Raw genomic sequence first — 13,725 nt, forward strand, 5'->3', positions numbered from 1 at the left:
GGAGAGCGCCCCCCAGCGGCGGAGAGAGGACGACACACAGGAGAAGGAGACAGGGGAGCTTAGTGACCTCTGCTGGCCAAAGACCAACATTACAACTACTCATTAGCTACAGCATTGGTTCCCAACCTAAGGACCAGGCCCCCTTAGGGGGCCGCCAGAAATCACAGGGGGTGCTCCGAGGTCCTCAAAGTGAGATTTGCATGTCAACCAGAATCACAAATTCAGGGTTCCCTCTTTTCCAAAAGCAAATTCAAGCACTTTTCAAGCATTTTAAAATTTTTCCAGTAATTTACAGCTGTGGTAAAAGACATATTTAAATGCAAAATGATTATTTCACCTCTTCACCAAATTAAATCAGATGTTATTGTGCTATTATCAACAAAAATTACATAAAAGAAAATACATTTTCATGTTTCAAAATGTGTCACCTGTCTGTAAGTAGACTTGACGTCTAGTTAGGGTTGCCATGTTTGTGCATTTCTTTAACTGATAGTTGAAAATGCTAATAGTTGATTAATTGTTAATAATTCATAAGATATGTTTGGCTCCGCAAGAAAAAACAATGTCAAATGAGACACAATTAATGCCATTTCACTATCAATTAATCATCAATTAATACATGTTTAGTTGGTTAAATCCTTATTTGGCAATTAGTCAATTGATGACTAATCATTAACTTCCTGTACAATCTGGCTCAGCAAATCTGACGTGTTTTTTTTTTTTATCTAAAAAGGTAACTAACTAATTCACTCAGGCAGCAGTATATTATGAAATTAATGTGATTACAATTTCAATTAATTACACTGTCAAGCACTTTATCCAAGCACTTTTCAAACCTTGATAACACTACATTAGAATTTAAGTGTTTTCAAGGATTTCCAGCACCTGTGAATTCTGCAATTTATACAAAATTCTGAATACAAAACTATTTCAAACGATAGATTTCTATGTCCTCTATGAAAAGTTCCAGGAAAAAAAAGTTGGAAGAAATACTGGAATCAAACTCCACGTAAAAATGTCACATTTCAGGGAATATATTACATAAAAAAAAAAAAAAAGATTAAAACAAAGACTAGACTTGATAAATGTTCAGTTTCATCAAGTCTTTGAATCCGCAAAACAAAAAATCCACTGAACACCAGCAGTTTGTATGAAATGAGCCTTTCTGTGCACTGCTGTTAAAGAACAGAGTCACAGCTAGATGCCTTTGAAATTTGATCAATAAGCAAAAATGTCTGAAAGATCTTGAATATTTTAATGCTTGTTGAAAATCTGGTGCAAAACTGAATTGCTGGCCTTAATTCATAGAAGCTTTTGAAAAGTGGAAAAGGGTCTAATAAGTCCGAAAGGGGTTTAAAAGTTGAATAAAGTCTGCAATGTATGAGAGCTGTGGAACATCATCAGGTTTGAAGGGAGTTCCTGACCTGTATGAAGGACTAGAAAAAAGTTCAAGAGTACGAACAGCTAAAAAAAAGTTTTTTTTAAGAATGTGAATAATACCAATAATGTGTATATATAGTCTTGAGTTTATAGTTCTGTCATATGTAGTGCTTTATGTATATTTTTCTCTATTTTTTCTTTATTCTATAAGTATTCTTTTGTTACCCACCCCCTTTCTACCGATACAATCTGAGCTGCTAATGTGAGAATTTACCCGGTGTGGGATCAATAAAGTTTATCTGATCTGATCTTGTCTTTCCACCCTTCAACAGTTAAAATGTGAGGACAGACAGGACGTACAGAGGACGTCTGAACAAACCAGTGGATGATGATGATGATGATGATGATGATGATGATGATGATGGTGGTGGTGATTGGCTGAGAGGGTCTCAGAGGAGGTTCAGGGTCTCAGAAGGGGCAGCAAAATGTTGGCTGAGGTCAGTCAGCATCAACATGATCCTCGTGGGAGAAAGTGTGTTGTGTTGTGTTGTGTTGTGTTGTGTTGTGTTGTGTTGTGTTGTGTGTTGTGTGTGTGTGTGTGTGTGTGTGTGTGTGTGTGTGTGTGTGTGTGTGTGTGTGTGTGTGTGTGTGTGTGAGTGTTCAGTAACAGGGTCAACAGAGGGTGGAGGCATCCAGTCTGGTTTCTGTTTACTGGGATCCAGTTTCACCAGCAGGAAACACACAGGAAGAGACAGTGAAAGTAACACACGCACACACACACACACACACACACACACACACACACACACACACACACACACACAGTGATAGTGTTATACTTGTGAGACCTTGTTGAATCATTGCCTGATTCAGATCAGCTTTGATCTATAGATCTATAGATCTGATCTATAGACACAGAGGGAAGCTGAACAGCCTGAATTATTGCCAGATTGGTCACTGGTTGAAAAATAGGTCCAAACATGTGAAAACAGGTGGAGCACACGGACGGACATCCCATTTTTCAATTGACAAGATTTTCAATTGATTAATTGAGGAAATGGTTGACAGATTAATCAATGATGACGACAGTTATTACAAAAAGACTAGAAAAATAGGTCCAAACATGTGAAAACAGGTGGAGCGCACAGGTCGACGTACGTCCACCTGTGCGCTCCATCTCATCTTTATGTCCTTTTCTCTGTGTCTCTTGTGCTGCTGTCGTGACAGTTCAGTTATTGATCCCTGGAGATCAATAAAGTGTCACAGTATCTGATCTGAGAGCAGTGAGAGTGAAGATCTGCATCAGGCTTCTCTCACCACCTTGTTCCGTTCGCTGTACTGCTGAGGTGATTTTTGAAAAGATTCAAACCAATTAAATTTGAAATACACTTTGATCAGCTCTGACCTTCATCATGTTCTTCATCATGTTCTCACGACTGAGCTGAAAGTGTCTCAGAGACACACAGGACATTTAAATCAGATATGTTCTCTTTACACTTTAAAAAAACAAGTTTTAATTCACACTGTACATGCTGGGAAGTACTGCTGATACTGTTCATGGTTCTTAAACATGATCAAACTTAATTTTATTAAACTTAATTGAATGAGTTGACTGAACTCTGTACAGTTTATTCATTTTAACTCATTATTTCAGGTTTGAAGAACTCACATTTAACATTCTGAAGTGTTCTAAAAATAAAAACTAGAAATGTTAACTTAATTAATTTGAATGAATAAAACCTGCATATTTAAGTTAATTTAGTGAGAAAAGATGATTTAAAGACTTTAAAGCGGTGTCTGTGTTTTACAGTGTGTGATCTTCTTTAACACACACACACCTGCTTTGTTGACCTGCTGTCACTCTCTCTTTCTGACACACACCTGAACACACACACACACACACACACACACACACACACACACACACACACACACACATATGTGTATCATATCTCTGCGTTCAGTGTCGTTTATCTTCAAAGTTTCCCTCCGGCTGAACATTAACCTCCTTCACCTTCACACACTGTGTGTGTGTTCAGGTGAGTGTGTGAGTGTGTATATTAGCTGTTAGCTCTGTTAGCTGAACACACTGCAGGACTGCAGCCAACAGCTCATAGCTAACAGTCAACATCGAACAACTAACAATTAACAGCAGACAACTAGCAACTCACAACTAACAGCCAGCAGTTAACAGCTGACGGTTAAATGAGACAGGGGTCTTTAGGGTAGAGCTGAACCTTTTTACACCTGATTAAATCATGTTTTTGTCGACAGAAATATGGGACACAACTTTAAAGGGCCAACATTTTCATAAAAAAATGTATTTTAAAATAAAGATGATTATAATAGCGTATTTTTACATCTATGTTGTCAGTAGGCATGTTAGCTTTAGATTCTGCATAATTTGCATGATCTGTCCCTATTTTTCAATTAACAAGATTGTGACACGTTTAATTTTTCACTATTTTCTAATATTTTATGTTTCAAACAGCTATATTGATTCAAGGAAGAAATTATTGTCAGATTGATCACTAGTTGCAAAATATTTATGTAAAATCTTATTACATTTAACAATAATATATTATATTAATATATTTATATGAAATATTATTTTTCAATTGAAAAGTTTGTGACAGGTTTAATTTTTCACCATTTTCTGACATTTTTAAGTTGTTTAAAGTTGTGAATTCTGTTATGTTAAAACATGAATAAGCATATTACAGTCAGAGAAATGTATAAGAAGTTCATTAAAAACTATGTTTTAAAAAAACTCATGTGTGATTTAATATTTACAGAAATAATCAGCCCCAGTTATTGTGTCACTGGTTGATTTGTACTGTTAAAGTTATGTGTTGAATACAATCTTAAATACACGGAATAAAATGTGAATTATATCAATAAAATATGTCAGAGAGTTGGCGTGGGACACAAAAAGTGTCCCTAAAGGAAACTGTCCACAGCTGACCTACATGAGTCGTCCCATCCTGATTCCCAGGACCGAGGACTAATAATGTCCTCCTATAGACTGTTTGTTGTGCTGAGGATCCGGTGACAGTCTTCAATCAGGTCCACACACAGAGGGATCACAGTTACACCTGTCCATTGACAGGACGTCCTCTGAAGTCCTAATCAGGTCACCTTACACATGAAAGAGGACAAAAAACCAGCAGGATCAGGTCTTCAGGAACCGCCTGTGGACCTGGACTTCTTCATTAAACTGGAACATTTATTAATGAAGAGGGCAGTAAGACACCAGAGGACAGGTGTCTCCGTGTGTCGTGTCTCGATAACAATGTCATCATGGATCAAATATAGAATCAGATGAATTTTATAAATCATGTCACAGTCAAACAATGATGGACAGCCGTCACAGGAGGAATCTGAGGTCATGTCTGAGGGTCAAACCGCTGATCGTCCTGCTCTCAGACTCAGCTGTGAAACATGTTCTACAAAAATGTAAATCTGAACTTTCTCCTTCATGATTAAACTAATCAACCTCCTACAGAACACGTAAAGATTCTGTTCTGACGAGGAAACCAACAACACATGAAGGAACACAGAGCTCATTACCATCCTCACAAACATCCTTACATTGGTGTGGACACCTGTCCTGCCTGTCTTTGTCATGATTACATAAAACCACAGAACCACCAATAAATGTGTCTTCATCCTGAGCACAACAAGCAGGGAAAACTTTATTTCCATGGCACATTTTATTACAAGCGGACGCACAACGTGTTGCACAGAGTGAAGTGAGACAGCTGAAGCCACAAGAACAGATGCATAAAATATACTGAAGTTAGAACCAATTAGGACACAATTACTTTTATTTATTTATTTACTATTTACTTCTCTGTATGTCAACATATTATTTTTTTCCTTTCTATGTATTTTCTCTGGGCCCATGGACTAAATTGATTATTCATGGACATGGACACTGAGGGGACGCTGACACTCACAAACTGCATCTTGAAGACATTTATAACCTTGTCTTTGAACATATATATGTATGACTGTAACTGTTAAAATGGAATAAAAAGAGGTTAAAAAAAAAAACAGAAAGAAAGAATCACAAACCTCACCCTACTCATGCTTTTTTCCATTTCACAACCTAAAATCACATAAATACACCAAAGTCAGAATAAGTCGGACTTCCCATCTCGGAAAACATTTGAGGAGCACCTGAATGCACCTTGAGACAGGACTATAATATCACCATGGTTCTAAGGTTCTGTGGTTCTCTGATGCAGACTGTAGTTTCCCGTTGGTTCTACTCTATATGAGGGTCTGACAGCAGCTGTTGTGTAAAACATGATGAGGGTCAGTCAGTGTTTATGGGTCAGGTTCATGTTCCTGAAATGTCCTCATACACAGGACACAAAAACGAAGACTGAAGACCCACCTCTTACTGTCCAAACATGTCCGAGGACGTCTGTTCAGATACACGAGAGTCAGTTGAAAAACGGGTCCAAACATGTGGGGAACACGGACGTACAGGAGATGGACGATAAATCTTGGCGTCACGAACAGGACGGTGTAACAGCAGATAAAGAGAATTAATTAATCATGTCTTGTCAAAGATTTGAAAAAAAGGTCCAAACGTGGAGCACACAGACGACCAGCACAAAACAAACAAACAAAACATAACAAAACATTTGAGGATGTTATCTTGGACTTTTAAACATTTTATGCCATTTTATGGACCAAATAACTAATTGATTAGTGGAAAAAATCTTGTCAGATTGATCACTAGTTGAAAAATAAGTCCTTGTGAAAACAGGTAGAGCGCACAGACGTACATCTACCTGTTTTCATATGTTTGGACTTATTTTTCAATTTCAAAAGATTGTGACAGGGTTAATTTAAAAAAAAACATTTTCTAACATTTTATGGAAAAAAATAACTAGAATAAATATATATGTAATAAAAACAGATTGTAAACAGTAAGAAATGTGACATAGAAGTAAATAAACACACTGACACACCTGTTAATAACACCTATAATTAGTTCATATACATTAAAACATGAATGTGTGTGTGTGTGTGTGCAGTGAGATGTGACACCTGTGTATGTGTGTGTTATTGTAATGAGGTCACATTATGCATTAAAGACAAACACAAAGACACAAAGACTCAGCAGACCTACTTATAACTCAACAAAGACACACACATCTGTACCTGTGTACCTGTGTGGGCGGGTCCGAGCAGCAGGTGGGCGGAGTCCAGGTGTTTATTAGCAGCTGACAGGTGAACGTGCAGCAGGAAACTCTGAGACGCTTCAGACACTTTGATGAGTCGACGGATCGATTTGGTGAGACAGAGACTCTGACATCATCTGAAATATTTTAACACAAACTCAGAAGAATTATTTTTTCTAACATTTATATTCATGTTTGACTAAAACAGTTTTTTTATCTGATATATTTGCACATTGTACAATATTGTATTTTGTGAAGCACATTGTACCTTTTGAAAGACGTGTAGAAAAAAGTTTATGATTATTAATTAAAAGAAATTTTATTAATGATACATTTACCACCATGAAATAGGATTAAAAAAAATTAAAACTTTACAAAAACTAAATGAGAAATAATTGTAATAAAGAAAAAAATAATTGTATTGTATAATGAATGGAAACATGTATTCTAAATCTATAGCATGACATTAATGTAATGCTCTAAAATCTTATCTAATAATATTAATATTTTAATAATTTAATGATTATTATTAAAATCAGTCTGTAATTACATTATTACTGACAATTTAAATGTGCATTATTAAAATGTTAAAATGTACAGAAATCCTTATTTTTCTCATTTTTGTAATGTCTCCTTGGTATTTGTATTGACTTTTCCTCATATTTGTGTCATGGTGAAGAATCTAAGAATATAACATATTCATAAATTAATGCTGAATATTTGCAGAAGATGTCAATAATACATTTATAAACATCTTTCACTTCATGTCTCTCTTGAGACCCCCAGCAAATCATGTCCAAATGATCAAAACCAACACTATAATTCCAATGTTTTGATGAAAGTATATCTTTAATAATGAATTAATTAATGAATTAATTCACAAACTTTAATATTTTCCAGCATAATTGAACAGTAAAAATCAAACCCCTTCAAAATATGGTTTTGTCCCAGTTCTCAAAAGTGACTGATATATATTTATATCTATATTTGTATTTGTATGTTGTTGTTTTTTTCATTTTTCTTTTTCTTTTCTTTTAACTTTTATTCTAATTTAAATTTTTCTAATTTTTCTAAATTTCTCTTTGTCCCTGTGTCTCATCAGACCATGATCTCTTCTTCTACTCTTCACCTCCTGTTGACGGTGGTGTCCCTCTCTGTCGTCATGGCGATACCTGAGCCCGTCTCCGAGGACAGTTGGGCGCCGCCGCCCCTCAATACTCCCCCTCCACCCCCAGAGCCCCCGATGAATGGCCCTGGACGCAGTTTTTACCCCGGCGGCGGAGACAATGTGACGGGTCCCGGGACCGGGGACCTGCAGGCCTACTGCCAGATGCTGCAGCAGGGACCCGTCCCCCTTCCCCCGGACCAGATCCCCTGGTTCTGTCTCTGCACACAGTGTCAGAGCCGCCAGGGGCCCAAAGGAGACCAAGGGGACCGCGGACTGCCAGGTAAAAAGATTCAAGACTGATGTTTACCATCTGCACACTTCTGACGTATCAATATGACATCATCCTGCTGTGTGTGAATCTGACAAATCGTTTTCATTTCACCGTTTCCTGATTGATCAGCAGCTGAAAACACAATGATAGAGAAAATCTGGAAGGACATCAGGACATATTTCAAGATAGAACTACAGATTTGATAACACATTAGCTGCCGTAGCTAATGTTAGCATTCAGTCACTTTCTAGCTAATGCTAATGTTTCATGGAAAATTAATTCATTAAATTCTGAAATATCAGCACACATCTTGGACACATGTATTTGAACATGAAAGTAAAACACACTGGATGTAATCAAGCTAATGTGGCCCAGCTTTAGCATTAGCTGCCCTGCTGCCTTTTGTATGTAAGCAAAGCAGCTAAAACAGCGTTAGCAGTATGTTTGCTTAGAACAAAATAACAGTTGATTTTATAGCGTTGGGTGTGATCTTTATGAACATGACACAAAAATCTGTGTTCCACTGAGAACATAACTGACTGAACCAGTGAACAGCAGTACAGCTAATGTTAACATTAGCTTACATTAGCTTGGTCACATCCAATCAGGTTTACTTTCAGGCTTAGATAAATGTGTCCAAGATGTGAAACTAAAACGTTAATATTTTAGAATGAATTTGCACCTTTTCTATCATATCATGTAACATTATTAACCGGTAACATTAGCTCAGAAGTGGCTAAATGCAGTGAGTTCATGTTTTCAACATGTCTGATTGATTTTGTGAGGCTCATCAGAGTCTAGGTCTCAGTCCAGGACTGTGATGTGACAAAGGATCAGAATTTTACTGATTATTGACAGTGATCAGAACTGTATTGATCTATGTTCTCTGTCTCTGTCCTGCTCAGGTAGTCCAGGTAGTCCTGGAAGAAGAGGACTGACGGGGTTCAGAGGTCCTCCAGGGTTTGTGGGTAGACAAGGAGTCAAAGGTAAAAAAAACAAAATAAAACAAAAAAAAAACTTCCCATCATCCTCTGCTCTCACTGTACTCCCTTTTCTAATACAAATTCTACTGTAGTCTGCAGGATGTAACAATATATCAGAAATAACACTAAAACATGACTGTTGATTGATTGATTGATTGATTGATTGATTGATTGATTGATTGATTGATTGATTTGTTGAACCTTCAGGACAGAAAGGAGATGAGGGTGAGAAGGGGGACCGAGGACTGCAGGGTTTTAGGGGACCTAAAGGAGACCGAGGCTTCAAAGGTGTGTCCCAGTCCAGTTACCATGGTTACGCTTCACTCAGTATTCTTTGATTTTATCGGACATCATTATTATCATTTAGCTCAGCTAACACACTCAGTTACTGTGTGTTTGCTAGCTTCTCCAAAATGGACAGCAAAGAGAATAACAGGAGGATGAGAACAAGTTCTCCTCAAGGAAAGTGAAAAGAACTAGAACATAATCCAAAGTAATTTTAACCAGCAGATAATTTCACTTTTAAGGGGCTGTTACAGGTTCCATAAAATTTCCAAAAATGTATTCTTTCTTAATTTTAAGCTAGTTTTAGTGCAACATTATTTGTAAACTGGTCCTCAGGGATCCTTATAAGAATGTTTAAGACAGGAGTGTCAAACTCAGAAGGGGCCAAAATTTAGTCGCAGGCCAAACATGATTAACATTTATTGAACAGTCTAAAACTGACTATGTTTTATTCAGAAATATGAATTTGAACAGCCAGACTCAATAAATAAGATTTTAAAAAATGTTTTTCTTCAACAGTAACAAAGGAAAACGAGAATATTTCAGCTCAGAATATCTAAGCTCACATATCCAGGTGGGGGTTACATCTGAAAATGCTTACAAACCCATCAGTCCATCAGGTCCAGATGAGCATATTGACCTGTTCAATTTAACATTAAGGCCAAAACACACTGAAAACTTCAATAGAAAAGTCAACTATAGCTTCTATGGCGAACTGCAGGCTTCAGATTTAAAATTTAACCCCACAGAACCAGCAGTATTTTAGTATTTTAGGCACACTGACACACACTGAGGAGATGAAGAGGAGAGACAGTCTGGACTCTTCATCATGACTTACAACAGAAGTGTACATTAACATTATGATTCATGATCATAAAAAGTTTTTTTATATGAAGTCGACACATCTGTCCATATTCACATGCTCTCTCTCTCTCTCTCTCTCTCTCTCTCTCTCTCTCTCTCTCTCTCTCTCTCTCTGCTGTGGATCAGACTTATTTTTACTTTTACCTGGTTTCAGGTGGAGCTGCAGCTCCATCAGCACTCCCTCATCTCCCTCATATACTTCTGTTTCTTTGCACTGAGTCAGTTGCCTAAACAGACAAGCCTGTTTACATTGTCGTTTGACAGAAACTCAAGTCTTCACGACTGCAAGCTGATTTTTTTGTCAAGTTGCGCGCCAGCTGTCGTAGTGCATTGTGGGATTTGTAGTATGAGTGGTGGGAGAGCTACTTACTGACGGGCCATTCATAATAGCCACATGAAATTATCTCGCGGAATGGCCGGATGTGGCCCGCGGGCCTTGAGTTTGACACATGGTTTAAAAGAAGTCTTAGTCTTAAAGTGTTTTTATGCAGACAGGACCCAGTTCCAGCTCCTGAACCTGTTTTTTCTGACCCTGGTCTTTGTCTTCCTGAAGGTGACAAAGGTGAACGGGGTCTGGAGGGCCGCCCGGGTGACCAGGGTCCTAAAGGGGACGATGGAGTCTGTCCTGACCTCTGCGAGAACAGCCAGGGTCCCCCAGGACCCCGCGGTCTACCTGGCCCTGCAGGACCCAGAGGTATGACTGGTGCTCCAGGACCAATAGGGCCCAAAGGTGTGAAGGGGGACATGGGTGATGCGGGTCATCCTGGAATTCCTGGATCTGTGGGTCCAAAGGGAGAACCGGGTCATCAGGGGGACTGTAACTGTACCGATGGGAGGGATGGGAGACCAGGGCCAAGGGGGGAAAAGGGAGAAAAGGGTGACCAGGGTGAGACGGGGCCTGCAGGTCTAACAGGGCAAAAAGGTGAGCTGGGGGGCATGGGGATCCCAGGGATGATGGGGCCTCCTGGTCCCTGCATGCCCAGTGTCCAGTCAGCCTTTGCTGCGGGTCTGGGGTCAAGCTATCCACCCCCCAATGCCCCGGTGGTTTTCAGTCAGGTCCTCTACAACGTACAGGGCAGCTATGATCCGGCAACCGGGATCTACACCGCCCCCATTAACGGGACCTATGTCTTAAGCTACCACCTGACAGTCCACGATCGGGTCCTTAAGGTTGGACTCTTCCACAACTTCATGCCGGTCGTCAAGACCACTGACCCCAAAGTCCTGGGGACCACCTCGCACTCTGTGATCCTGCACCTGGCCCGTGGGGACCGGGTCTGGATACAGGTCAAGGACTCTGTCACTAACGGCATGTACGCTGGTTATGAGGGCAGCAGCACCTTCTCTGGGTTCCTCCTCCACCCAGACACCTGTGACATGGCTCTACTGAGGACCCCCATCGCCCCCATGGCCCTCCCTGAGACCGGGTACAGCTGGGGAGACTCAACTGAGTCCAGCACTGCCAAAACCCCAAGTCCACCTGCTGGATCCAATTAGATTTAATAAAGTTCTTCTGATCACCTGCAGGAGGCACTAATCAATAACGTATGTCAGATCAATACAGTAAATATTCTGACTTCCAATCCAGTTCAAACCAGCCAGTCCAAACCAGCCAGTCTGACAGGATGTGGTCTTCATGGATCATCTGAGTCTTGAAGATAATAAAATTATAAAATAACAAATAAAAAAATAAAGTAAAATGAAAGGCAATCAGTGATCAATAATCAAGCTGCTAATTACAATTAATCAAAATGGCCACACCCTGTTTCTTCTGTTGTTCAACTTTGAAAAAGATGTGATCAGATTTAAAAGTATTCTCTTCCTCTCTTCCTATAAAACACTCAAGGACCCCTGGTGGACTCCAGACCTCAGTTTGAAAACCACTAGATACACCCCGAAACAATCAATACAAACAATTAGCAATGAATAAATCAAACATGAAGATCATTAGCGCGTTGTCCTTCAACATCATAATCGCCACCCAAAAAAACATGAAAAGGGGGCTGTGTTACAAAAACATCTTGTCTCAGCTGCTTGGTAACCATGGTAACCATGGTAACCATGGTAAGGACCTGATTTAGGAACAAAGTCATTGCAGAAGAACAGTTCTTAAGTCAGTGTTCCTCAAGAAACTTTAGAATTGTTAAACTGAACTTTACCTTTTAAGCCTGTAGGAGGAGCTAACTTACTGACTGGCTAACAGTAGCTAATGGTAGCTAATAGTATCATTAGCCAACAGTAGTGTTATCTAACTTGTTTAATCTACCTAGCAGATATTAGCTAGCAAATGTTGTCTCACTTTTATCTCCTGGGTTAATGTTTAACATTTACCCCTGCCCCCGCAAAAAAAAACAAAAAAAAAAAAAACAGTTACTAAAAGCTCAGTGAGATGAGAAAAGTAGTATTTGTTGCTATGGTAACAGACATAAAAGCTGATAAACAACAATGTTGGATTGAAGTATTTAGGATTTCCTGAACCAGATATAAAGTAGGATGAAGTCCTGAAAGGCCTGAAAAGTTAAGCCTGAACAAGGCCCAAGGCTGACAGAATTCTGTCCAAACCCAACCCGAACCCGTCCCTCAGCCCAAACTTGACATAAGCCCATGAAACATGTGAAAAATATGACCCGACCCAAACCTGTCAGGTCACGTTGGAGAGTCTGACTGGATTTATGGCATAAAGTGATTTTATAGCCATTCATTAACCAATCACTACACTGGAACTTATCTGTGGATCCACAGGTGTATCTTAAGACAAATATACGTTGACCTCCTCAGTTTTATCTGCCAAATGTTTATGTTCTCTGGTTCTTTGAATGTTCTGTTTGTTTCAGGTTGTATTTGCTGTATTTCCTGTTTACTTTCTCTATATTTCTGATTATTTTGAGATCTTTCTGTTAGAGGAGGAGCAGCAGAGTGTTTTATCTGCTGTAACTTCATCCTGTTCGTGATGCCGAGGCTTATTGTCCGTTTCATCTCTTTCTCGTCTCTTTGTGTGTGAACTGGTGTGATTTCCAGACGTTGTTGTTGTTGGAGTTTTTAACAGGCAGAAAGTCACCCCCTGATCTCCTGACACTGATCCTACAGTGTCGCTGTAAAGCGATACACAATCCTCACTGTAGATCTGCATTGTCTCAGCCGGGGCGGGGTTCGGTTCTCTGCTCTGTTCTCCAACAAAAAGAACAAACCTAGGTGTGTTTAATGAGTTCTCAAACAGCTACAAAACACCTGAATCACTTTGTCTGGTGTCTTTTTTACCTGACATCTGAGAAGCACCCTGAGCTCAAAAACAACAACATCAAACTCTGATCTTTTGGTCCTTCAGAGGCTCTGTAGATTTTCCTCCTCTTGAGGTGGAGATCCTGATTGTTCACACAAAAACTGACCACAAGATTTGAGATTTTACCTCAGTTATGAGTATTTTAATGACCTGAGTCTGCTCTGAATGACGGAGGTTCACAGTTTACATAAAGAAAACAACCGTCTCTGAATGTAGAAGCAGAAGTTATTTATCATCATTTTTTGGTTTGTGGTCGTTCTGTTGCTCAGACTCACTGTAGAGAAAAAAAAACTGGA

At 39.2% G+C, this 13,725-nt stretch overlaps 1 protein-coding gene across 1 annotated transcript; it reads left to right on the forward strand.

The window, feature by feature from the left end:
- The first annotated feature begins 6,573 nt into the window (after positions 1-6,573).
- On the forward strand, positions 6,574-12,203 carry LOC146328590 (uncharacterized). The gene is made up of 5 exons (XM_084717631.1): positions 6,574-6,691; positions 7,681-8,026; positions 8,923-9,003; positions 9,208-9,288; positions 10,703-12,203. The coding sequence occupies exons 1-5, from the start codon at positions 6,671-6,673 to the stop codon at positions 11,644-11,646; spliced, it is 1,473 nt and encodes a 490-aa protein (XP_084573757.1). The 5' UTR covers positions 6,574-6,670; the 3' UTR covers positions 11,647-12,203.
- Positions 12,204-13,725: the final 1,522 nt, after the last annotated feature.

The sequence above is a fragment of the Lutjanus erythropterus genome, chromosome 4, assembly GCF_056507025.1.
Source record: "Lutjanus erythropterus isolate fLutEry1 chromosome 4, fLutEry1.hap2, whole genome shotgun sequence".
NCBI lineage: Eukaryota > Metazoa > Chordata > Actinopteri > Lutjaniformes > Lutjanidae > Lutjanus > Lutjanus erythropterus.

What these genes read in the sequence shown, in the direction of transcription:
- LOC146328590 (XM_084717631.1), top strand. Translation starts at nt 6,671, where the DNA reads ATGAGTCGACGGATCGATTTG. An exon ending in GGGTAGACAAGGAGTCAAAG is followed by an intron (nt 9,004 to 9,207) that starts GTAAAAAAAACA and finishes TTGAACCTTCAG; the next exon opens with GACAGAAAGGAGATGAGGGT. An exon ending in AGGAGACCGAGGCTTCAAAG is followed by an intron (nt 9,289 to 10,702) that starts GTGTGTCCCAGT and finishes GTCTTCCTGAAG; the next exon opens with GTGACAAAGGTGAACGGGGT.